Source organism: Chanos chanos, chromosome 8 (assembly GCF_902362185.1).
Source record: "Chanos chanos chromosome 8, fChaCha1.1, whole genome shotgun sequence".
In the NCBI taxonomy this organism is placed as follows: domain Eukaryota; kingdom Metazoa; phylum Chordata; class Actinopteri; order Gonorynchiformes; family Chanidae; genus Chanos; species Chanos chanos.
Window position 1 is genome coordinate 14612522 of NC_044502.1, and position 25070 is coordinate 14637591.

The window sequence follows — 25070 nt, forward strand, 5'->3', positions numbered from 1 at the left end:
GATGTCAGCCTTGTTGGGAAAGCTTACCACAAATAGCACACAAATTAGAGTAACAGATGACAAAATCTGTTTGTTTTGGAAAAAAAATGTCATTGGTGCTATTGATGCCATCCTTCCCACAGGGGAAATGAATTTATACGTGTGTGTGTGTGTGTGTGTGTGCACGCACACTGACAGCACTGAGAAACAGGCCTCTTATATAAACAGTCATTAGAGGATAAAGCTTTGTTAGTCTGAAGTCTAACAGTCTGTTGATAGGACTCTGATTACAACTGTTTCACTGTCATTGTCATTAAACATGAGGTAATCTTTAAAACTCCACACATGTCTGTAAAGTGTGTCTGTGTGTGTGTGTGTATGTGTCTCCACAGTGACAAAGCAGTGACACAGCGTGTGTATGTGTGTGTCATAAGGGGTGTGTGTGTGTGTGTGTTTGTGGACATGTGGTAGTGTTGGAGTACTGAAGGTCTTTTGTGTATGACTGTCAGCATATCTGACCATCTGCAGGGCTAAAACACCTTACACGCAGGATACACACAGACTTATCTAAAAAAGCTCAGGATGACACTGACGACATTGTCTTTCACGCACACACTCACACACACACACACACACACACACACACACACACACACACACCCCATCTGTAAGGGTTATTCAGTGTAAATCAGAGCAGGCATGACCTCATCATGCTGCCCCCTGAGATCAAATCCGTTTCTTCTGTCCTCTGCTCCCATGACGATGAGGTCATAAGGTCAAAGCACTGAGAAACTACATACTCAGTCATCGGAGGGTGGATTGTACACTACAGCTCCTAGAATTCAGTTCAGTTCAATTCAATTTTATACTTATTCACAATTCTTTTTTTTTTCTCACAACAGATACACTTGCAAAGGAGCATTTAAAACCCTGGGTCTGAAAAATGTCCAGAAGAAATCTATGAGTCTTTCTTTTTGAGTCTCACCACTGTCAACAGAGTTCCTACAGTGTGTATTCTCAGTCAGTGAGGGTATCTGGAGGTTTAAAGCTTAAGCCTGATAAACCTGATTTGTGGGGGGACTTTTGTTTTGACAGACTGTGGCTGTAGCCAGGTCACTGTGTAAACTGTGATGAAGACTTTCTGTTTTAGATCAGTGGTAGTGAGGGGAAGTCTAATCTTAGACCACTGTTTTGGAACAATGTGATGTCACCTCTGAACTAACTGAGGATGCTGGTAAAGAGAAGACTAATCGGAGTCTGTGGGCAAATTTTAAGAACACACAAACACACACACACAGGGCACATGTATGGCATGACATTACATCACCCACCTCTTATGTAACTCTCTTTTTCTCTCTCTCTTTCTCCCTCACACACACACACACACACACACACACACACACACACACACACACACACACAGCTTAGTCTGGGTAGCCTCTGTCTCCCTGGGGTTGTCATGTCTGCACGCAAAACCCAGATAATGTCTGTATCTGTTCAGATAGCTTTCTCTCTTTCTTTGCACACACCCAGTTATTCTTCCTTTCACACGTGTTTTCAGCACTCATCTCTCTCTCCCTCTCTGTGCCTCATCTCTTTCAGCCCATTCCTCATTCATTCGGCTCCCTCCCTCCCTCCCCCTCCTTCTTTTCCTCAAAACTGCCAGCTCGCATTCTTCTCAGTGTGCCAGGAGAAAGACTGGCATCAACTGCACGTGCACACACACACACACACACACACACTCACAGAGGGAGAGAGAGAGAGAGAGAGGTGAGAGAGAGAGAGAGAGAGGGGAAAAGCAAGTCTTTCTCAGGATTCTATCCTGCTACAGCTGAATGAATGAAACAGGATTTAGGCTGCCGTTGTGTTTACAGCTTTGTGCTGTAATTAATCCATGTTTATACAATGAGGTCATTGACATTTTTTAATTTCACTGGGATTCACCTGGATGAATAAAGCATAAATAAAAATTACAGTTCAAAGAGCCTTTATATTATGCACTTTTATCACATCAGACACTCTGTTTTATTACAGCAAAGCAACTGCTGACCCAGGCTGAAGGAGCTTTAGGAGTTTTTTTATGGGCATAAATAATAACCTGGCTTTAAGGTGGCTTTGCTCAGCATCAAATAAATCAAACTAAATGCAGCTGCACCACAAACACCCTCTGGATATTCAGCTGTATTAGTTTCCTGTAATTATGTTTGTGATTATGTCTGTATTCACTGCAATGCACCAGAACTGACTGTACTGGGGACTGTGTGATTGTAGGAAAGATTTAAGTGTCCACACACACACACACACACACACACACACACACACACACAGTCTACTTGGAGTGTAATACTGAAGAGGGCAGGAAAGAGACCAGGTTGTAAATATTTTATGCTCTCTCATTTACCCCTTGGGACCAGTGTGTGGAACTGAGAAAAATCAGTGTGCGTGTACGTGTGTGTGTGTGTGTGTGTTTACAAGAGTCCAGAGCAAGAGAACACATCTTCTTGATACATATCTTGTTTTGTATCTTGATGTAGTTTTACACTGTCACACACTGGCAAGTATCTTTCTCTCTCTCTCTCCCACACACACACACGCACACACACACACACACAAACAAACAGACACATTATACCACTGCCCTCTGTACCTTTTCTTTTCTCTGCCTGTTACCAAAACTCTCTGTCATCCAGATACAACTATAATTCCTGAGGCTGTGGTCGGATTATAACGCAATCTGAAATCCCTCATCATTCAAACTGACATGGCATCCATTCTGTGTCTTTCATTACTGCTGACTCTATATTCCTCTGGTGTAATTTATTTAAATACTGGCCACATGGCCACACTCACCGGGTTATTCCTATTCAGTATGCCTCCACAGTAGTTTAGCCTCTCTAAACAGAAGAGTATTTCCTCTGTGTTTGCATGGGAGAGCACTTTGCATGGCATTCAGTTGCCGTATCTATCAGATGTCTTAACAACATTCAGTTATCTTGTGTTTACAGGTATCACCATTTGTTATAAATCTGTCCGGGTGAGAGTGCTTTCTGGTTGAGAGTATCTTGTAAATCAAAATTGTAAAACTGGTTCACAAGGCCAGGAAGAATCATTTCAATATGTCAATGAAATGTAGACTGTTTCATTTCCACTGTCATCCACTCTTAAAACGTTTATCCTAGATATGTTTGTTAATTAAGTTGAAAGGTTAAAATGAAGTACTACGAACTGGTTTCACATTCTAGGGCATGGTTACTACACATAGACATATGATCCAAGTGCCACTCAGCCAGTTTTTGCAAACCATGAAGTAAGGCATTCTCTCAGCAAAACCGAGATTACCCCCCCCCCCCACACACACACACACACAGGTGCGCGCAGTCTAGTGTTGACCAGAACTATAATAACTCACACTGTGTATCACTATCGCATTTAATACAGTTGTCATTTACCTTTTTTGAACTCCTCGAGCATGGCGTCAAGTTTGGTGTCATTGAAGACGCAGTGCATTGGGTGTCTGTAAAACTGAGTGATAGTTTTGAGTGGCGTACAGTCGTCCGGATCCACGAAAGCCAAGTCCTTAACGAACAGGATGTCCACAATGTTAGAACGGTCGTTCTCATACACAGGGATGCGCGTGTAACCGCTTTGCATGATCTCAGACATAGTACTGAAATCCAGCAGTGCGTCTGATGACAACATAAAACAATCTGTCAAAGGCGTCAACACGTCTTCCACGGTCTTGGTCCGAAGTTCCAGCGCGCCTTGGATAATATTAAGTTCTTCTTTCACTAAGTCATGGTACGGATCTGTCACACGCAGCATCTCCAGCAACTTTTCCCGCGTGTAAAAGTTACTGATCTCTTGGTGCAGAATGATGTCCAATAACTTGCTGATCGGATACGAGATTGGAAAAGACAAAATCATAAGTAAACGAGTCAACCATATAGTCTTAGAGGCTATCGCCAAGCCGTGACGGGACGCCACCGAGTGAGGAAGAATTTCTCCGATGAAGAATATGCCAAACGCACAGACGGCAGTTGACAGCCAGGTCATGCCGAGAATCTGACACATCCAAACAGCCAGAGACGCGTTGATCAGTGCGTTGCCCAAAAGTAAGGTGCACAGCACGTAGTTTCCGTGCTTCCTGACAGACTCAATTCGACGCGCGTACTTCTGCTCCTTGTCAGTGCCGCTGTTTTGCAGAACTTGGAGCTCGACAGGGTCCAATGCCAGAAGGCTGAGGTTTAGTCCGCTGAAAAGCGCAGAGAGCGCCAAAAGGAGAACCGACACCAGGACCTGAAGCCAGAGGTCGAGTTCTGACGACCTCTCCGCCACAGCCACCCAAAAATCTCTAGTCCTGTAGTGCTCCCATTTGGAACCGTCAAAGGCACACATAGAGTAATACTTAATTTTCTCACCTCTCCGCAGGTCTTTGGCCAGTAGCTCCACCAAGACCGAGTTCTGACTGGAAGCTGATTTGAATGAACCCAAAACTTCAATGTCCGAGGTCCGGGCATTCTTGTCCATGCACATGTTCCGTTTGGGATGGACCTGTCCCTCCCGGCCCGGACTGGGTTCTTCGATGAAGGCGATCCATGGCGCTGCATTGGCTCTGCCCCCGCCTGCCGTCCTGTTAAGTCTCTGCTGACTCGTCGCGTAGTAAACTCGCAGCATGAAACGAGTTCCCTCGGTGGCTTTCAGCACCCCGTCCTCTACGGACAGCTCTCCGCCCGTGTCTTCTGGCCGAAAACCCAACAAACCGAGGACGGACGCGGGGAGGTAAACGACCAGGAGGAGCAGGTGGGACAAGGAAAAGACTGGACCACTGCGGATCGGGTGCCGCGCTGCTGCAGCATCCGCAGCCATGATGCTGACTGAGGAGATGCAATGGCACGCTTGTGATGGGCGGTCACGTGGCGCTCTCGAGCTTCACACTGTTTTCCCTCCTCCCGTATCCCCAAAACGAGGAGACAGCCAGTAAGAGCCTTTCCTGCAGCCGGCACTGTATCTTTCCTGTACAGTGCGGCCAGCAGAGAGGTAAGAGCTACCCATTTTTATGAGAGAGGAGGAGGGGGGTTGCAAACTCAACCAGCAGTGATGCAATACCGCCGTAGCAGATGACAGCCAACCATTCTCACGGCGCTCCAAAAATAGAACACAGGAAATGTCCAACAATTTACCTCTCTCGGAGATTAGGAACAGTCGGCATCTGATAAAATAAAACTGTTCCAAGAGCTGTAATCATCCATTATCAAACAATTTAAGAGCAGATGTATTTTTGACAAATCGCTTACATTCTCTTTTATTCCTTGCGAGTAATTTGTAAGACGAAATCATTTGTTCTCTTGCTCATCAATAAAACGTTTTTGTGAGATGCTCTGTGGTAAAGAATGCGACACGCAGATAAACAGACGAAGGGAAACGACACTGATATGTCCCTGTTTGTCTGGGAACTTGGGAGAATATTTGGCTCAGCTGGTAAATCCGTGGACGGATTGTAGAAAACGATGACATAACGAGTTTTGGTGTTGTCTTTACACATGTGACAACGGAATTACTTGCATTTTTTGCGTTAATACATCTAAAGTTAAATTCGTGAAGTTACAAAGCAGCCACGCACGCAAGTCCTCACACTTCCCTCACAGGCTTGTTGTTCGAAGTTAACAGATAACATAAATACCTAATTTTAACCATGAGGCAATTGCATTGAAATTCCTATGTGACTTGTCGGATACATCAGTGTAATTAATGCCACCTCCGTTTTATATAAACATGTAGTATTTAATCATTCATACTGTTTAATTTTTGAAATGTAACAGTTCACGTATAATCATTCCTCGTGTGATAATGGGTCCTATTTAAGCAGAATGTATCAAACTTGGATGTCATGTTCGCACATTTTGCTGAAATGTTAACGCAATGGTCATACATAAGATGTGTTACCTAAAACTATCCACTGGATGGCAGTAAAGGATTGAATTTGCTTCATGGCTGTTTTCCTCTCGGTACAAATCGGTAGCCTACTACAGCAGCAGTGTGCATGATAGTAAACCTGTCTGATACGAAGACTGACTGTAATCTCTATCCCTTTACATACACCTACGCTTTCTCTCTATGTGGTTATGTATTCCTAGATGTGCTACAATGACTACACGAATTTACTGATGATCCCTTGGGTCAGTGGGCGGATCTAGGAGACAAACTGGGATAGGAAGGCGAGTGCTTTTACTTTCAACTTACCTTCATTAATGGTACAATGTAGTTCAGTGCAGAGTTATGTTCAACATTAAGAGCACTATTGTATTCCAGTGTTGTCCTTGTTGCTGTGCAATATTTTCTTCATAAACAGACAGGAGACTATACAGCGACTTTCAGCCTGCTGAATTCCACGACATAACTACGATTACTCAGAGTGACATATCTTTGAAACTACACAACTTCTGCCACAACAAATCCTCACCGGCCTTCAGCGCGTGCTAACTATGCAACAGTTGCTATTTATAATTCACAGAAGGAGTGAGTCTTGAGTTAAAGATTAATATAGAGTATCTTTTCACACCTGTTGCAAAGACTAGGATATATGAGAAATGTAATTTTCTGTAGTCTATTTTCCCGTTAGCGCTTACTTAGTATGCGTTCAGTGCGCTAGAGTTAGCGTGCTACTAAATATACGTAATTACCAGTAATAATGAACAGTATAGTATTCGTTGCCTTGTTGAAGAATAATGTTGCTTTACTTAAATGATCATTTTAGTCCTGCATATCCCTGTTCGTTTTATCTTCTGGCCCTATGACCCAGGCTGACTCTGTCAATACTTTTTGAACTTCTGTTGCATATTAACTAGAAGAGACAACATTTACCCTTTGCCAAATGAACTCTCATTGCTGCATTTTTACCATTGCACAGGTTCTGCAAACTGAACAACTGACCGCAAGTGTAAGATGTTTTCAGCTGGCACTTTCGGTCGGGTATGCAAAACAGCGATTTGTACAGTATGGAGATCCAACACCCGGAGCGCTAGTCAGAGGCTGGATATTAGCGGGATTTATCCACCCATTGTCACACCGTTTACACACGGAGAAGATGTCGATTATCAAAAACTGGAGGAAAACCTACAGAAGTATAGCAAGATACCCTTCAGAGGTAATAGGTTACATCTCCGCCGTATTGACTCATTCGTCAGAGTAGATCTTAAATAATTCAATATTAGTTTTAACTGTGTAAATATGTTGTATTGTTTGACCTATTGTTCTCTTTACGGCTGGTAAGACTCAGTTCGAAGTTGTTAGGCCTTTAACAATTCTTTCATAATTGTTTGACTGCGATTTTTTTTGACGTGAGCGTCTTTGTTGAACCACGGTTAAAGCATTTTTTAATGAGATGGGTCAAAGCATGGTCACACTTTTGTTTGTATACTTCAAACACGTTTCCAGTGCCCGCGTGCACCCGTACCTATAGTGTGCAGTTCGCGAACGAGTCGTTCTTTTTGAACAACTCTTTTTAGTGAGTCGCTCGTACCGGCTCACCAGTAAAATTGAGTGGGGTTTTTTTTTTTTTTCGTTTGTTTGCTTTTTAGTCGTTCTTTTCCTCTTTCTAATTCAGCTACCTCCAGTCAACTGCATGCAATCTGTCGGAAACCTTTGGTATCACTAGTAACAGGGTAATAACAATCAACAAAGAGCAAGAAATAGGTCGCAATAACGGCCGCCTCTTCAGAAAACAGACTAATTATCTTACTAAGTTGAGAAGTGTTTTACATCTACCCCAGTGAAGTAATTATTTTTAATCTGTTTTGTAAACAAAAGGCTCTGAATTTCGATAAACCACAGTAGTGTCTCGACTCGAAAACCTGAGTTCGAAAGCACGGGTTCGAAATCGGACAGCTCAAGTTCAAAAACCCGAGTTCGAAAACTCGAGTTCGAAAACATTTCAACGGTTCAGTGCAGTAGACAACTCTACTTGAAGACACCGAAAGACTTAACTCATGTTCTCGGTCGTTCTGTCATACAGTGGATATACCATTCCCGTATCCCATAGTGTTGCCAGATGTACGATAATTTTGCCCTCTGTTTGATGTACGATCAATAATGCCAAAAGTTCCACAATGTACGATAATTTGATCATTTTGTGACATTTAGTATTAGTAGTTGTAATCAGTCTTCTAGTCTCATTTTAATTCATTTCCCGACACGATCAGGATAGTAAAATATGGATCCTACGTCGTGTTTACACATCTCTTCTCATGTGACGTCTTTCCAGCCAATTATGCTTGTTGTGATGATGAATGAGACTCACAAGCACGGCTGTCGTTAACCATTAGTCAACCATTTGTTCTCTAGGCTCGCATACGATCATTTTCCTCAAAATACAATAATTTTAAGCCTCTAATACTTTAACATTTCCTATCTGGCAGTGCTACCCATAAGGCCTAGCTAGCAGATCCTCGGAAACAAAGAAGTAAGGGGCTGAAAGACATGCAGGCTTACTTAGTGTGACAAAAATAGAAGCTTTTGTGTGGCTAATAAATGTGACCTATTGCTTTATGTTACCTGATTAAAAAGTTGATATTAAAAAACTTTTTTTCAACAATTAAATGATAGCACTGTTTGTTTGAAAGAAAGAAATAAAAACTTCTGAGGACATCCATGCATTTGGCACACATCTCTGACAGATAGGGCAACTCTCCGATTTGTCATGCCCTTCCAGTGACTTGAGATGGTAAGGGAATGAAAACGTATTAGGATTGACCCAACTGGCGTGTCATCCTTCCCCTTGAACCTCTGGTGTAGCTCCTGGGAGAGTATATCAAGAAAGGTAAAGAACACCTTTCCCTGGTAGTGCTCCTCCAAGTCTTGGACTTGGTAGTCCTCTGTAGCAGACTGGGAGCAATACTTGTACCTTTAAGGTACCTTGCTGCGTCTGGCTTGTCCAGGTATTTCATCTGGAACCTCAATGCCTGCTGCCTCTGCCCTTTTGCTTTTGAAAAAAAAACCCTTGAACTCTTCATCCTTCCTCATTGCTTTCACTCTTTGTATGACTCCCTCCATAATGGTGCATGATGCTAACAAATCAAGGTCTTTTCTCTGAAGTGAAGCAGATGCGATGGCAGTCTCATTGAAGACAGGTGTTGCAATCTCCATGCATAGAATAAATTGAAAATCCATGCTACACAAGAGCATCCGGGCATCACCTACTGCGGTCTTATGGATCACTATCAGTGTTGTTCTTAAGCAGCTTCACCATGGCAGAAAGAGCCTTGTTCAGGGATCTCAGAGCATCTTCTCTGCACGGCCTCCGTGTGTCAGACAGCCTTTTCAGTTCACAGACTCTTTGGTCAGCATACATGGACCGTTGCATTTTCACAAAAGCAGCATGGCATTTTGGAGATCTGGCTACAAAAGTGTAACGACTCGAACTAAATTGAAAAACCTGAACAAAATGCAGACTTGATTTGGCACTCTCCACTAAGACCAGGTTGAGACAGTGGGCATGGCAGTGCACGTATAAGGCTTTCTCATTATGGCTGTGAATTTGTGACTTCAGGCCCTTGTAGCTCGTATTTGCGGCTCCAACATGGCCTTGGCCCTCGATGTCTTCCAGTTTCAGTCCGTTTTCATCAAGGAGTGTCATTACAACATTCTCCAGTTCTTTTCCTGCTGTTCTGGTCACATCACAAACTTGTAAAAATGTCTCCTTGATCTCCATCTAATGGATGAAGCAAACAACAAAGGACACTTGTTCGACATGGGATTCATCAGTTGTGTCATCCAAGAGAATGGAGAATATTTTTGACTCATCCATTTCTTTGAGACTGACTCTTCTTTCATAGGTGGCAAGGGCCTTGATTATGTCATTCTGTGTCTTAAAGGACAACAGCAACGTCTGTGTTTTTTTTCTGTTGAGTCTGGAAGTGATTGATGTCATTTTGACGGTGGGGTCATATTGAGTATTTAGTTGAACAAGTTCAAGGAAATTTCCTTCGTTCAAAGATGTACTACTTTCATCATGCCCCCTGAATGCCCCATCTTCCCGTGCAAGATACAGTGTGATGTCGACTAGCCTCGTCATTATTTCCCTGTTTCGTTGTCACTCCAGTTCTTCTTTGGCTCGGCCTCCTGAAAGCTTCTTCCAGTGGTCTTTGTCTGAAGTTGCTCCAGCTTACCATGCTCACCATATGTGCTTCTGCTTATGTTCCTTAATTTTTTCTGTGCCTTTTTTCCAATTCTTACCTCCCACTGTTCTCCAAGTTATTTTATTCTCATACTTTTCCTGTCTCAAGAAAAGTTGGCAACTAAAACAAAACAGAATTACTTTCTGCGGAATATTCTAGCCAGGGATTACCTTGATACCACTACCTGTGGAATGAACCCCCCTCTGTCTTTGGATAACTTACAGCTGGTTGACAAGGTTAGATAGAGCAGCAGAGCTCAACAGATCTCTCAGAGTGGTGGTCTATGCTGTGCTTTTGAACATGAATTGGATCAGTGGGAAATTTTAATGATGACAGAAGAGCAGTATTTTTGTTATTTGTTGCTGTGTCCTTTGAATCATTTCTCTCCCTATTATGATTTTCATCCTTGCTTTCCTTAACATCTCCATGACCATCATCATCTTCATCTTCATCATTCCTCTCTCAAGCATCATCAGCATCCTTTCTATCCTGAACATTTTCATCATTTTCATCATCATCATCATTATTTCTCTCTCTGATATCATCTTCATTATCCCCTATCTGCCTTGCATCTCTTGGCTCTCTGACATCTCCACTGTCATTGTGTATGCTGTCTTTATCCACGTATCTTGACTGGAATTGACCCCCCTCAGTGTCATGCAAAAAAGGTCTATGGTTGGTCAATTTCAATATTTAAGTCACATTTTTTGTCCAAAATGAGCATTCTTGACTGTGTTACTAATACATGCACCAGAGTCACAGTGATAATCCAAACTATGGCTCTGCGAGACAAGCCAGTACATAGCTAGCAGTGAGAGGACTTACAAGAATACCGTTATCCTTATCTCCTCCCTCACCATTGCAGCTTTGGACCCAACCTTTCAAAGAAAAGCTGCCTCTCATAGCATTTTTCAGCTCTTTTTGTATGTGCTTCAGTTTTCTTCTTTCTCTCCTTGGCATTCTGTAATCATAGGGTAGCCCAATGCTAACCCCACTCTTAAGTGAACTGAAAAAAGCAATTCACACCAAACTTTAAAGTCCTATGGGCATTTTGTGCAAATTATCCTAAAATAATTCCCTAAGGGGAGGATTTTTACACTCCTACTTGGTTTCCAACTTGAGTCCACAGGTTAGCATAGAACCAGCTAAGCAAAGTACCTGTTTAGTTAGCTAGCTCCTTAGCTAGGCATCTAGGCTAAAAAATGTGATACAGCTATCTGTAAAAGCACTTGTGATGTACATACCTTAGTGTTTAGTAATGCATCATGCGTAAAACTCAATCTTTACAACTTCAAAGAAAGTTTGCTGTATTACCTACCTCACACACCGTAGTGGGATGTCATGACTATGAGGGGGGAGGGGGGGGGGGAGGTTGCTAAAACTGAAAACTTAGATGGATGGAATAGATATACGTTTGTAACAATGGGAATGAGTATTTTAAACTTTTTTGTGTCATCATTGGCAACAATTTACTTTACTATCAGATACAGTTAACCTAACATAATTTAACCTAACCTAAAGGGACAGTACAGATGAGATTGCATCAAAATGCTAGCTACATTTATTTGCCCCTTGCAAAAATGCAGAAAAGATTTGTTAGCGGCCATACAATGTGTCTTGAACGTAAGCAGGGTTTGAGAGGTAAATTCAAAATCTTATCAAAGCATTTGGCAGTCACCCCATCCCCTTCACCTGCCCCCTTAGTCGGCCAATGAGCGTTAATTATATTATCTAGGTCACATAACACTGAAATAGCTAATAGATGTATCCTAGGATTTCATTCAGAGCTTTAATTTGTTTGAAAAATAATAGATAAATAAATAAATATTTTTTAAAATTTGAATGAAAGAGATAATTAAGTTCAAATTTATTTAGAGCCCAATATTACTAATTGAAGTCTCAAAGAGCTTTAGATGCCTACAACAAAGAAAACGGCACCCCCTGACTTAATCCTCACAGCAGGCAATAAACAGCTCTAGCTGTTACAGCTCTAGTTGTGAAGTCCAGCTAATGCACCAGATGAGAGCAGGGTATCATTGATCCTAAAAGACGTAAAAGTGGGTTGGTGCCCCACCTGGTGGAGCCTTTAGAACACTGCAATGTCCACCACATTTAGAAAGAAATTTGATTGCTTGAGGAGCTACACCTTCTTTGTTAATATCTCAGAAACAAAACTCTTCTTTCTAGGTAGCGAGTGAGCAGCCTGTTATATGCTGATATATAGTGTATGATATATGACGTATCTGATGATAGTTAATGGAGTAATAAGCATGAAATGTTAAGTTCACCCAGGCCAACTCTGCAATTTTTTTTTTTTTTGAAAAAAGACTTTTTAAAAACTTTTTAAAATCCTTTTTGAGCAGAAATGTAAATATCTGTAGTGAATGATAGCTGTTAATTTAATTCAGTTTTCATGTAATACATGTTGCATTCCCTAACTGTTCATTTAATTTTATTCTCATGTATTACATGAAATATTTTATACAGCAACCATTTAAAATTTCTCATTACTGCAACAACATTAAATGAAGTAAAGCAAAGGCACCAGAGAGCAGAAAAGAAGGTTTTTAACAGCCCCATAATAGAAGGAGTCTAAGCTGAAGAAAAATTTACTCTAAACCCAAATTAAAATATTTCTTGTTAACAGATTTCTGTTATCACCAGACTACACAGCAAGATCCAATAATTATCTTTGCAGAAATGTTCTGTCATCTACTCTGACTGATAATTAACTGATTCATTTAAAACAATTAAAAGTTCAATTAAATAGGCGATGAGTGAAATAATTGTGAAATGATGTTGTTTTGGTAATGAAAAGGAGGACTGTGAAAATGAAAGTGTATATTTTGATAATGAACATTATTATAGTTGAATTCATTCTCAAATGCTTGAAATTATGTTTTCACACGAAAAGATATGATTAAAAAAATTCTATGTTTTAGATAATGAACATTTTTTCAGAGTCATCTTTTTTTCCCCTCAAATTTGTGTTCAAACATTCATCAGTCCAAAAACTCTCTTAATCAACTCAGTAAAATTCAGGTTAATTACGTGCTGAAGCACTGACGGGAAGCCAAGTGTTTTCATTGATTTGGGACCAAGCACCAAACGTGTGTCGTCCCCTTTAAGCGTTCTTTTTTTTTCTTCTTTCATAAAGGCTGTTTTTGACAGCCCACAGAGCCCCTCTGCTTTTTTTTTTTTTTAAATTGGTACACTTCTAGGGGGACCGTACCAGAAAGCCGAGGAACCGTTTTGCGACTGACTTTCCCTAGTGCCGATAAGGTCTCTATTTTCATTCTCATGACAGGTGTCTTGCTCGGTTTGATTTTTTCAGCTTATGGCTGGTTTCCTGGGATTTGACTGGTCTATAATAGATCTAGTCTTCAGTTAACAATGATGTCTGCCAAATTCAGAGTCTGACACATTTCAGCCTGGCCACCTCCTAAGAACTGCAAGCCTGATTCATGTGTAGTTTTGACAGTTAGAATTTTCTGAGGACTTTGATATTAACTTGCAACAATAGTATAAAACACCCAGCTAATCTTTCAACAAACTGAAAAAAAAAGAGAGAGAGTAACATTAGACATTTGATATATGTTCATCCAAGTATGATTTGAGATGTGTGTTTTAGTAATTGCCAAATTTTCACTTAGGCTGTATTTGCACCTGAGGTTTTGATGCCCTCTGATAACATTTCTCTCGGAGAAATGATTTGTTCTGTTTACATTCGCTTCACTAAATGTCTAAATAACGAAATATGTGACACCTAAGTCAACATTAACCACATCCTTTGAAACACAGGGGGCGCGCATGTGTATAACAATGGCTGCAGTAGGTGGAAGCTCCGTTTTAGCTTCACCTGTTCCATCATTTCGGTTTTATCATACAGATACAGCAGAATGGCACACAGAGCGACGGGTTTTCCGCAAACTGTGCTGAATGAAAACATTTGAGAACCGAACTAGCACGAAGCACAACAATTTTACGCTGAATTTAACAACTAATCGGATATTTAAAAATCCACTGGAGAAAACACATGACTCATTAGAACTTATTGGAACATGGAAAATTGGCAGTGATGAGAAGACTAATCGTGTAGTCATTACGGCTCCAGAAAAATGAGTTACTGTGTCACAGGATCCACACTAATACTGTAATATTGCTCAAAAATCAAATATCAAAATTGTTACTGTCACGTTTGTTCGATAGCTTCTGGAAATGAGACCCAGTAGTGTTGTCAGCAGCTCCTCTGAAGCGATGCGTTTGATTTTAAGCGCATCAAAAAAAAAAAAGAGGGAATGCATCGTGCACCATCTTGTATGAAATATTCATTTAAAAAAACTGTTTTCTTTCAGAAGGACTACAAAGTGATACTGCAAAAATGAGAAGAGTGTGATCTGACACCATGTTTTTTTCTGTGATAAATATTTTATCGTATATACTTCAAACTGCTACTTATTTAAGTATTAGATGTTAAAAAAAAAAAGAAAACATATCAGATGACCACAGTAATGAGTTAGGGTGCGTTGCAGTAATGAAAATGTATGCGGAAAATACATGAGATTATTAAACTTGCATACTAAAATATGTTCATTTTTAGTTGAATGTATAAAGGTACATTTTCAATAATCTTATAATGACTTTGTCCTGTAGGTATGTAATGATTTTGACACTAAGGTGCCTGTTGTCACAGCGCTTGGCTGGAGGATCAGTGGTTTATGACATGTCACACATGGTTAATGTATATTTTGGCGGTCGGGTCTGGTGGTGCAGTGGTTTATGACCCTGTCACACGTGGTTAATGTATATTTTTGCGGTCAGGTCTGGTGGTGCAGGGGTCAAATGGGGAGTACCCATACCTGAGCTCAGAGGAGCGTGTGGAGGTGGTGAAACGCGTCAGACAGGCTCTGCCCACAAACATGCTGCTGATGGCAGGATCTGGCTGCGAGTGTAAGATATTCAGAAGTGTGTATGTGTGCGTGTGCGTGAGTGTGTGTGTGAGTATATGAGTGTGTGTGAGTTTGTGTGTGTGTGTGGGGGGGGGTGTGACTATATATATATGTGTATTTCTTCATGTTAATTGGTTATTTGGTATTAAATGACATTTCCTAGCTTGCACCCTTTACCCAGTTACATATGTTTAGTGGTATTCAGTACTGTATTTGCTTTCCTCTTGCCCTTTGGCTCTTTCTCTCACTCTATTTTCCCCCCTCTCTCTCTCTCTCTCTCTCTCTCTCTCTCTCTCTCTATCTAGCCACCAGAGCTACAGTGCAGATGACTGAGGCTATGGCAAAAGCGGGCGCGGACGCTGTTTTGGTGGTCACGCCCTGTTTTTACCGCGGTAGGATGGACAGCAGAGCACTGATCCAGCATTACACCCAGGTCAGCAGTGGGCAGGTCAAGGGTCGTCATGGTTACCGTGACATGACCCAGATAGGCGCTAATATGCACATGCATGCGCACACATACGCACTCATATATACTCACACGCTGCCGTGAGGTAAAAAACAATGAGTCATCGTAATGGAAAGGCCCAGATCTGCAATGAGGGGGAGCCAGTTAACTGTTTTTTTTTTGTTTTTTTTTCAAGCGTATGAATGACATGAAGCATTTGAGTCATCAAAAATGTACGACAAGAAAAGATAAGTTGTATTTATATAAAAACATTACAAAAGCACACACACGTACAGTCTCCCATTTACCAAACGGGGTCTGAGAGATACAAACCCAAGATATTACATGCTCTCGGATTCAGGTATTTCAATGCAGTTAATGAGTTGTGTTTGGAGACATGGTCCAAGTGACTGGGCTTGTCTGTTTATATTACACCAACAGAAATGCTGGGTTCTATCTAAATAAATGCTAGCCTGACATGCTTTGCGCCAGGCGTTAGACGCCAGCGGTCTCTCATTACTGAGTTCTTCTCTGAGTACCCCCCTGTCAGGGATCTAATTAGTAACATGACTCATCAGCTTGTGCTGAGAGGGGGGAGGGGTGATGGTAGAAAGACACATGAAGAGATAGAAAGTTTCATTTAAAAACTGACAGGTGGATATTTGGATAAAACGGTGACTTCTCACTCCTGTGCTCAGTTTTCGCTTCAGCACATCAGTTTTTAAACGACTGTTTATAAGTAAAACATTCGGCTGATGATGGTAACGAGAGGAGACCCGCTGGAGCACAGCAAATGATACAAACTATGCCCTGCGTAGTTCGATCTGAACAACAGACAAATACTGCCTTTCTCTCTCTTTTTCTTTTTTTTTCCTTTTTTCTTTTCTTTTTCTTTTTCTTATTCTTTTTGTCCGTCTTTCTCTCTCTGTCTGTCTGTCTCTGCTTCAGTTGGCAGACTCCAGTCCTGTACCAGTGGTTCTGTATAGTGTCCCAGCCAACACGGGTTTGGACCTCCCAGTGGACGCAGTGGTCCGCCTGTCCCAGCACCCGAATATAGTGGGTCTGAAAGACAGTGGTGGAGATGTAAGACACGCACGCACTCTCACTCAATCAGACAGTCAGCTGTTGTCTCTAGAGTCGTTGACTCTATAATATGGTTTTCTTTTCTCCTGCATCTGTTCATCTAATTAATCATTCACAGGTTCATCTAAATTTTTCCTATAAAAAAATTATGAACTGTTTATCTGTTTATTTTTTTTTTATCTCTCTCGCTTCATTTGTTTTATTATTTACCTTTGCTCATTAATTCAGTTATCTATCTACATATTACTGTATTACGTACACACACACACACACACGCTCACACACACACACACTCACACATGCACGCGCACGCACGCATGCACACACATGCACACACACACACTTCCGTGCACACTGAGTAAATTCTCAGTGTGAGTGAAATTCTTAACTTCACTCGTGCATTGCGTCTGCTTTTATCATATTAATGTAATTTGTTTTTTTAATTCCGCCTGTGTGAAACACATTATTCATCAAACACTTTCACACTCATACAAGAGAGAAAGAGAGCAAGTGGGAGAAAGAGAGAGAGAGAGAGAGAGAGAGAGAGAGAGGGAGAATACAAGGGAAAACAAAACAGCAAGGGATGAATATTTGATGAGTCGTTCCTATCCTGCACTGTTTGAAGTCAGTGGGTTTTTTTTTTCCACAAGGGGTTTCAGTACCACTCCTTTCATTTTCTCCTTCTTGTTGAGAATGTTGCAATATCTCCCTCTCTCTCATTAAAGTGAGTGAAAGCTGACAGCGGTATGACTGAGGAGAGGGTGTTTAGTATCAGGTAGTGTGTTTTACACTCAGTTCCTCTCACGCACCCCTGGGACAGGAACAGAAATATCCAACGAAAAAAAAAAAAACTGATGATGCAGATTTTTTTTGTCCTCTCTTCTCTCTCTCTCTCTCTCTCTCTCTCTCTCTCTCAAATTCCAATTTTAAAAGCCTTTATAAGCATTAAAACTTGAACTGCTGGAGCTGTCATATGAATCTATAACATTTTTTTATACCAAGGAAATGAAATACATGCATGCATGTGTAAGGAATTGCCTGAGATCAATGTAAATGAGTAAGATGCAGGTTTGTCTCAGGTAGTGTTGGTTCCAGGTGTAGTTTTCAAATTGTGACAGTCATAGATAAAAAGAACTGTCAGCTCACTTGTATATTCCTCCTCTCCTGACATAATATTTTAATAATTCATCTTTCCTTCATTTTATCTTCCCTCTCTCTCACACACTCATCAATCTGTTTAGATCACTAGAATAGGTCTGATTGTTCACAAAACCAGATCACAGGATTTCCAGGTTCTTGCTGGATCTGCTGGTTTTCTCTTGGCTGCATATTCAGTGGGTAAGAATCTCTCTGTCCCTCTTTCTGTCTCTCTCTCTCTCTCTCCCTCTCTCTCTCTCTCTTTCTCTCTCCTGGTGCTTTACTCCCCTTTACGAACACCATTATCTCTAAAATAACGCAGTTTTTTGACAGTTTAGGTCTGTTCTGCTGACACATTCGACTCATTCACACTTTGCACAGTAGCACAGATCCAGCTGAATTAGACAAATTAGATCTATTGTATCTTAAACAGTCTCTGCCCAGAGCTGTAGGTGCTCGTGTGTGATTGTACATCATCTGGATTGATGAACAGATGCGTTAGAATAATAATTTGATTTTTTTTTTTCCTCTGGGTTTTTTTTTTTTTTTGGGCTGGATGGTTAGTTATGCGGCACTGAAGCTGGCAGTATCTGCAGTAGGGTGGAGCTGAGAATACACTTGAGTCCCTTTGACTGCTTGATCATCTTAGCTTTTTGATGTCGTTCCCAGCGGCCTCTGCTAAAATGCTCAGCTTTTTGAAAGACCTGCCCTCTGCTACATCACTTGATAGAATGAGAGATCAAGAGAGCAGGGAGTGGTTTAAACAACGTCAATCATAGGGCAGTCGCTTATGTGGGAGGGACTTGTAGGACGGTGAGGCGAGATGGGAGGTAGTGGCGTATGTCAGTTATAACACAGCAATGAGAGGATTGGGCTGGGAAACTTGTCAGTCACACTGCCGCAGTTCATGTATGAGGAGTTGGTTTAGGACTGTCAATCAAGCAAGATGTGGAGGGCTGTGGTTTAAATGGCTGTCAATCAAAATCCAAAGAAATAAAGGAGTGACACGTGTGGACCTTCAGTCACAAAACCTGCACAGCGTCTCCAGGTTGTCAGGCACAAGGCAGCAAATTAGAAAGCAGCGCACAAACTGTCAATCAAATGCAGAGTGCAAGAATGCATATAAAGGAACTGCTTTACATTAAATATCTGTAATAACTATGAACATACACGACAACTGTGCACATAACAGTGGTTCTCCTGCATACATACATACATACATGCTGTATTTACACTGCGTGTAACATATTTTCCTTGTGTACTGATATTATGGGCTACTAACAGAGTTAATGTGGCAATGTGCTCCATAGACTGCAGGGTATGTGTGTATGTGAATTGTAGTCACAATGAATGTGTGGGGGTTTTTTCCCCGAGAAAGAGAGAATGGGCGAGTGTATGTTTTATCAGTGATATGTGTGTTTCTACTCTGACCTTCCTGTTTCTGCGTGTGTGTGTGTGTGTGTGTGTGTGTGTGTGTGTGCGCGCGCCCTAGGGGCAGTAGGGGGTGTGTGTGCCCTGGCGAACGTGCTGGGTCAGCAGGTGTGTGAGCTGGAGAGACTGTGTGTGTCAGGACGTTGGGATGAAGCAAGAGAGCTACAGCATCGCCTCATAGAGCCAAACACAGCGGTGAGACACAGGCTACCGAGAGTCACACGCCCCACTTTAATGCACTCACATCTTACACACACACACACACACGCACACTCTATACATTATATATATGTTATATACCTAGAGGAAAGTTTCATATTGACAAGGTGAGGGTACTACAATTTTTTTGGCTGATATGAAAGGAACATGGGGTAAAGGAAAATCGGTAAATTAATGATTAAATATGATTCGCACTGCGTTAGAGAAATCATAGCTCGGTTGCAGTGCCTTTGTATTATGCTCTAATAATGTGAATTCTCCTCTTGTTTTTGTTGCTAGGTGACAAGGAAGTTTGGGGTGCCCGCCTTGAAGGCTGCGATGGAGTGGTTTGGTTACCATGGAGGTGTGTGTCGCTCTCCCCTGCAGCCTCTCTCTGAGGCAGAGTCACAGCAAGTGCGTCAAGACTTCACGTCCAATGGCTGGCTATGAAGACGACGAGGGGCGTGGCTTATAATGATTCCAAAACACACACATACATACATAATGAACATAGTAGCCATGTATAAACTGCTAATAGGGTATCATGGCATATTTTTTTTTAAATCACAGATAACAGAAGTGTTATGTATAATTTGACAGTTTCTATCAGTTTTTGAGCAATGCAGTTTTCACATGATGTTGTTTAGTTGAACATCTAGTCAGACAAGTAGAGTAAAGGGAAATATGGAGGCAGGATTTCATTCTTAACAACATCCGCTTTTTTAGTTTAGCACGCTAAAGCAAGTGGGTGTAATTGTTTTCTTCTGGATATTGTTACAATAAAAATCTGCGCGGATTTGTTTTGGATGCGGTACACGCCGCCTTGAATATGAAATGATGTGAACTATTTTTTTTTCCCTTAAAAAGGACTGGAATGACTAAAATTTTCATGTCTTCGCCTATCCGTTTTACATGCCCTACTATTCCCCGCACTCTGTTTTGCCATCCCCGTCGTGGCATGACCACTGCGCCACTCTGGGAAGGTCGAGCACCTGTGCATGCGTAATTCACTGACACATGCCATCTCAGCCACTGTGTCTTTCTGCCTGTCAGAGTCCAGGCAGTCTCCATAGGAACGTAGAGGGTGTGGAGGACCTTGCTATTTCTCTGGATTCACCTGCTGCAGTACAGACGCCCCACTGAGGCTCAGCTCAGACTCGCTGAAGTGCAGCGACACGGAGCGTACCCCGTCTGGCTGACCCGCCCACAGCGTGGCCCGTTACGCTTTTAGCCACGCCCAAGCTGGCCGGTACTAACAGTGAGGTTCAAACACGGGACCTCAGCGTTGGTGTGCACCGTTACCTAAGCAGCAGATGTTTCCTTATCTTGACTTGCTCTTTTAATATTTGAAGCCATGTGTTGTTTGTTTAGCGGTGAATTGCTCGGTTGGCCACAGGGGGGCGCTGTAACCCACTGAAAACCCCAGGTTTGAGTGGTATCCTCCCAGGGGGGGGTAGATCCTATGATCTCTATTAGAGAAGACTGAAAACCCTGGCATGTGATTCCACTGGACACAACTGTGGATGGAGGGAATTCTGCGAAACTAGAAGATGTGATGGAGTAAGCACCGAGTTAGAATGCCGCTAAAACGAAGGCAAAGAGAAAAAGACAAACAAGAGACCTGTCACTCTCTGTCTTTTCTTCTGTCTCTCTCTTGTCACTCGCATCCTGCGCCATTCTACCCACCTCCCTCTTTGTCTGTTCCTAGATCTTCTTCTATCACTTCTTAAGCCCTAATCTAAAAATCTTCCTGTTAGCTCTCTCTTTCTCATATTTTTTTCTTCTTCTTCTCTCTATCCCTCTCTCTGTCTCACACACACACCACCACTCAGGACCCCCCCCACCCCCCACCCCCCAGCCCCTCCCTCTCCACGTGCGAGGGTAGCCCACCCCAGGCAGTGCGGTGACCTCTCTGTGTAGTGTAGCATGTAGAGGCCTGTCCCTCTCTCCCACTGATGCTGTAGGATCAAATGAGCATGCTCAGGAGATACCCATGTATTTTCCCCCTCCCCCCCATCTTTTTTTTCCTTTCAGTCTTTTCCACCCCTCCACCACACTCCTCTGCCTCTTCTCTCCTTCCTTCCTTCCTTCCTTCACAAGCCATCCTTCTGAGCAGAGAGTGAGGGGCCTGCCAATCAAATGTGAACAGTCACTGAATCATTGAGTAACAAGGAGAAGAGAAGAACAGAGGAGGAAAGACAGATAAAAGGATACATTTCTAGGATTTGATGTATCCAGTTTAGACGATTTAACTGTCACAGTTCCCATTCCACAATTGTCTTTCACTCCATTTACTGTACGACTAACCTCTGTTCCTTTTTCGCTTCTTTATTTCGAGTTTCAAGACAAGTTATTGTGTTTGTCTTTGAAGCATAAAAACGCAGCCTATTAAAATAATAACGAAATTAAATAATAATGTTACGTGCCTCTGCATTAAGTAGTGTTATGAGAGCTATGATAACATTGGCTGATTATTATTAGCTAAAAATCCGGGCAGTTATTTGGCTCCATTTTCGAAGCATTAAATAAGACAAGTTTAATTAGTATTCAAGTTTATTTTGGCCACAGTTGTTCACAGTGTCATTAGCATGTGAAATACCTTCAGAAGCTTTCATATGTTCACATCGGAGAACAACAATTAAAAAAACCCCCTACAAAAACCAAAACGAAAACAGGTTACAAATACACAATCACCTGTCCCACTGCACAGTCAGGCTGTACGCTGACATAAAATCTGACAAAACAAAAATATTTCTGTAACGTTGTAATGTTACCATAACCACGTATATATCACCACTGAACAAAGACCACAGTGTCGAACTGAAACCCTTAGACCTGTCAGGTAAGAGAGAGAGAGAGAAGAAAAAAAAAGAAACACAGAGAAGAATGGCAGAGAATATTGAAATATTTTTGCCATGGCAACGGGGCCCTGTGGTTAGGGAACGAGGGTAAACTGCAGCAGCACTTGGGATTGTGAGATTATACAAATTAAGGGAACTCCAAACAGTCACCATGGCAACCTGGCAGGCAGACAGGTTAAAGTCCAGCGTCTACACACCTTCGAGGTGGTTTTGCCATAGGAGAGTGTGGGTGAGACAACTGACTTTCACACAATTCTGAGAAATAATAAGCAAAGGCGAACAGAATACAAAACATCCAGGTGCATTTTTTTTCTTTTTTACCTTTTGATGTTATGTTCCAAAGCAACGGCATCAGCAGAAAAAACATAATCTAATCATGGTGTTTTCACAAATCACAACCCCCCCCCCCCCCCCACCCTCTCCCCGTTATCTCAACAACTTCACAAATATGCCTGATTAAGATGAATGTTCACAACACGTATCCCTGTCAGTTTGGGTTGGCGGTTTAGAAAAAGAAAAAACCCACACACACACGCACACAAGATTGCTGTATGTTCCATTTTGTTTTTTGTTTTTCTTTTCTGAGAATCTCTGTACTTCCTTCATTAGGCCCTAATGACGGCTCCCAGCATGAACTTCAGTGATGTACATAACGATAATATTGTCTAATTTAATGTAAAGGACCTGCCAACCCCTCATTTTAACAGAAAATAACAAGAATATCCCTCCCCGAAATCAAAACCCCTAACTACTTTTATGAAACTGGCGTGCTGAGGTGCACGTACGTGGACTCATAAACATGGTGTAGTTTACTAGGTTCATGCATGCATATAATGACTAACACATCTCCATGTGAATGACACTTACACCGCAGAATAAAGCTGCTTAGAACTTTTGTGATAATAACTTCCTTCTTCTCCTCTCACCTTCACTGTGTTTTTTTAATGTAGCTAAATAACAGTCAGGCACCTTTTGTTAACTTGAGCGTGAATTTGGGACATTTTCTTTGTTTGTGTGCGTGTGTGTGTGTGTGTGAGAGAGAGAGAGAGAGAGAGAGAGAGAGATAAAAGAGCAGATGTTCATGTACAAGACAAAAACATACACAGCGTTCAAATACTGCAGTGACACAAAACATTAAATGGAAATTTCACTTTAAAGGTGCGTGTGATACAGCTTTTCCTAAAGACAAGAGTTTGTCAGTGTACATTCTATGTACATTCGACGTAGAACTAAAAAGAGACCTGAAATTTTTAACAAAACAGTCATAGCCCCTCAGTGTCAAACACGAATAATAATAAAAACAACCAATATTAGATCAGTTTTCTTTCTTTTTTTTTTGTTTGTTTGTTTTTTTCATTAAGCAACAAAAAGGCAGTTTGGTGTTTATCTAAAGGGTTTTGAAGCTCTCATTGCATTGAGTGCCTGTGAAATTACTGTGATAAAATCTTGTTTAAACCACACTCCTCTAACATTTAAACCACTTATATGACTGTAAACACCAGTTCAAACACAGAGGCATCTCAGCTGTATGGGCTGTCTGGGGACAATTTATGGAGGGAAAACAGGGAAAACATCAAATCATTTCAAAAACTTTCAATATTGTTTTCTTATATGAGTGTTGGTGTACTACACTTCACAATGGAAGGTTTTAACAATCAATAACCCTCATGACCTTAAACTGCCCTGTAACAATTTTTAAAATACTATAAATTCATTTAATATCTTTTGACAGGGTCAGATCAGATAGCTTTAACTTATTTTATATATATATATATATATATATGTCTACATTTTAAAAAAAAAAATTATTTATTCACCCACAACCAGTGAAAGAAATTAAAATAGTATCTTCTGTTGTATTTTCCAGTCTACGTCTTTGATATTTATCTTGCTCCTTACATGTGTCTTAATTAATTTTCAAAAATGTCACGGGAGAAAATATCAAAGTGGTAAGATTGATGCGCTTCACAGACCTAATTTAATAGAAAATTTAAAATATTTTACAACTCTGTGTAATTCACTGTACCTACAGTAAGTGAAACGTGTTCTATAGCACTAATCAAGATTTGCCACTTTTCTGCATAATATATTTTTTCTTTTCCTTTTTCCCCTGTCTTTCAGGGATCTTATTTGATGGTATAAATACATTTACATGAGCGACAATATATTCAGTGTAGAGTTTGAATTAAAGAAAATGAGTCAAATAAGAACATATGCTTGGTGAAATACTGCCAAGTGTTGTTGTTTTTTTTTGGCATGTTGTTCTATAATGTTTTATACTGACTGAATGATGCTTTCTGTAGACCTGCGTTCTTTCACATACAGTACAATGATTGAAATGTTCTCAAGTTACCAATTTTCTTCTGTATAAAAAGCTCCTAAGGTGCAAATTAAGCCACTTCTGTTTCAGTGTTAGAGAGAGAGTGTGTGTGTGTGTGTGTGCGCGCGCGCATGTGTGTGTGATATGAAATTGCACTGGAATCCGGGCACTTGGCTTGAGTTGCACTGTGTCCCTTCCCAAACAACCAAATTGCAGAGCTAGATACAAGCCATAGCACTCACCAATACACACCATGACAAAGAGCTAAACAGAACCTGTGATATGATCTGACTAAGAACTATGCATTTCCCATATACACACCCCTACCATCCAAATATAGCACACAGGGAAGAAGATGTCTGAGGTTCTTCCCAGTTTCTCACTTGATTGTCTGTCTCTGCTATGGTTTGCAAAGAACCACAAACCCCTCTTTATTCCAGTAAGCTCAGCCTTACAGAGAACAGCAAGAAAGAGGGAGATTCTAGGACAAGGAAA

The 25070-nt window shown here is 41.3% G+C and overlaps 2 protein-coding genes across 2 annotated transcripts in view; one reads left to right on the forward strand and one right to left on the reverse strand.

Moving 5' to 3' along the window:
• LOC115819325 (metal transporter CNNM1-like) overlaps positions 1–5031 on the reverse strand; it is a 12738-nt gene extending 7707 nt beyond the window's left edge. Inside the window, exons 1-2 of the mRNA XM_030782887.1 lie at positions 5028–5031; positions 3429–4853 (exon numbers count right to left, since the gene is read on the reverse strand). Coding sequence (XP_030638747.1) covers positions 3429–4853; positions 5028–5031 — 1429 coding nt within the window. The remainder of the gene's footprint in view (positions 1–3428; positions 4854–5027) is intronic.
• A 1189-nt stretch (positions 5032–6220) lies between these two features.
• hoga1 (4-hydroxy-2-oxoglutarate aldolase 1) lies at positions 6221–21159 on the forward strand. Its single transcript, XM_030781521.1, has 8 exons — positions 6221–6495; positions 6887–7123; positions 14973–15101; positions 15406–15533; positions 16494–16628; positions 17870–17966; positions 19258–19391; positions 19695–21159. Exons 2-8 carry the CDS (start codon positions 6922–6924, stop codon positions 19842–19844), a joined length of 975 nt encoding a protein of 324 aa, XP_030637381.1. The 5' UTR covers positions 6221–6495; positions 6887–6921; the 3' UTR covers positions 19845–21159.
• Positions 21160–25070: the final 3911 nt, after the last annotated feature.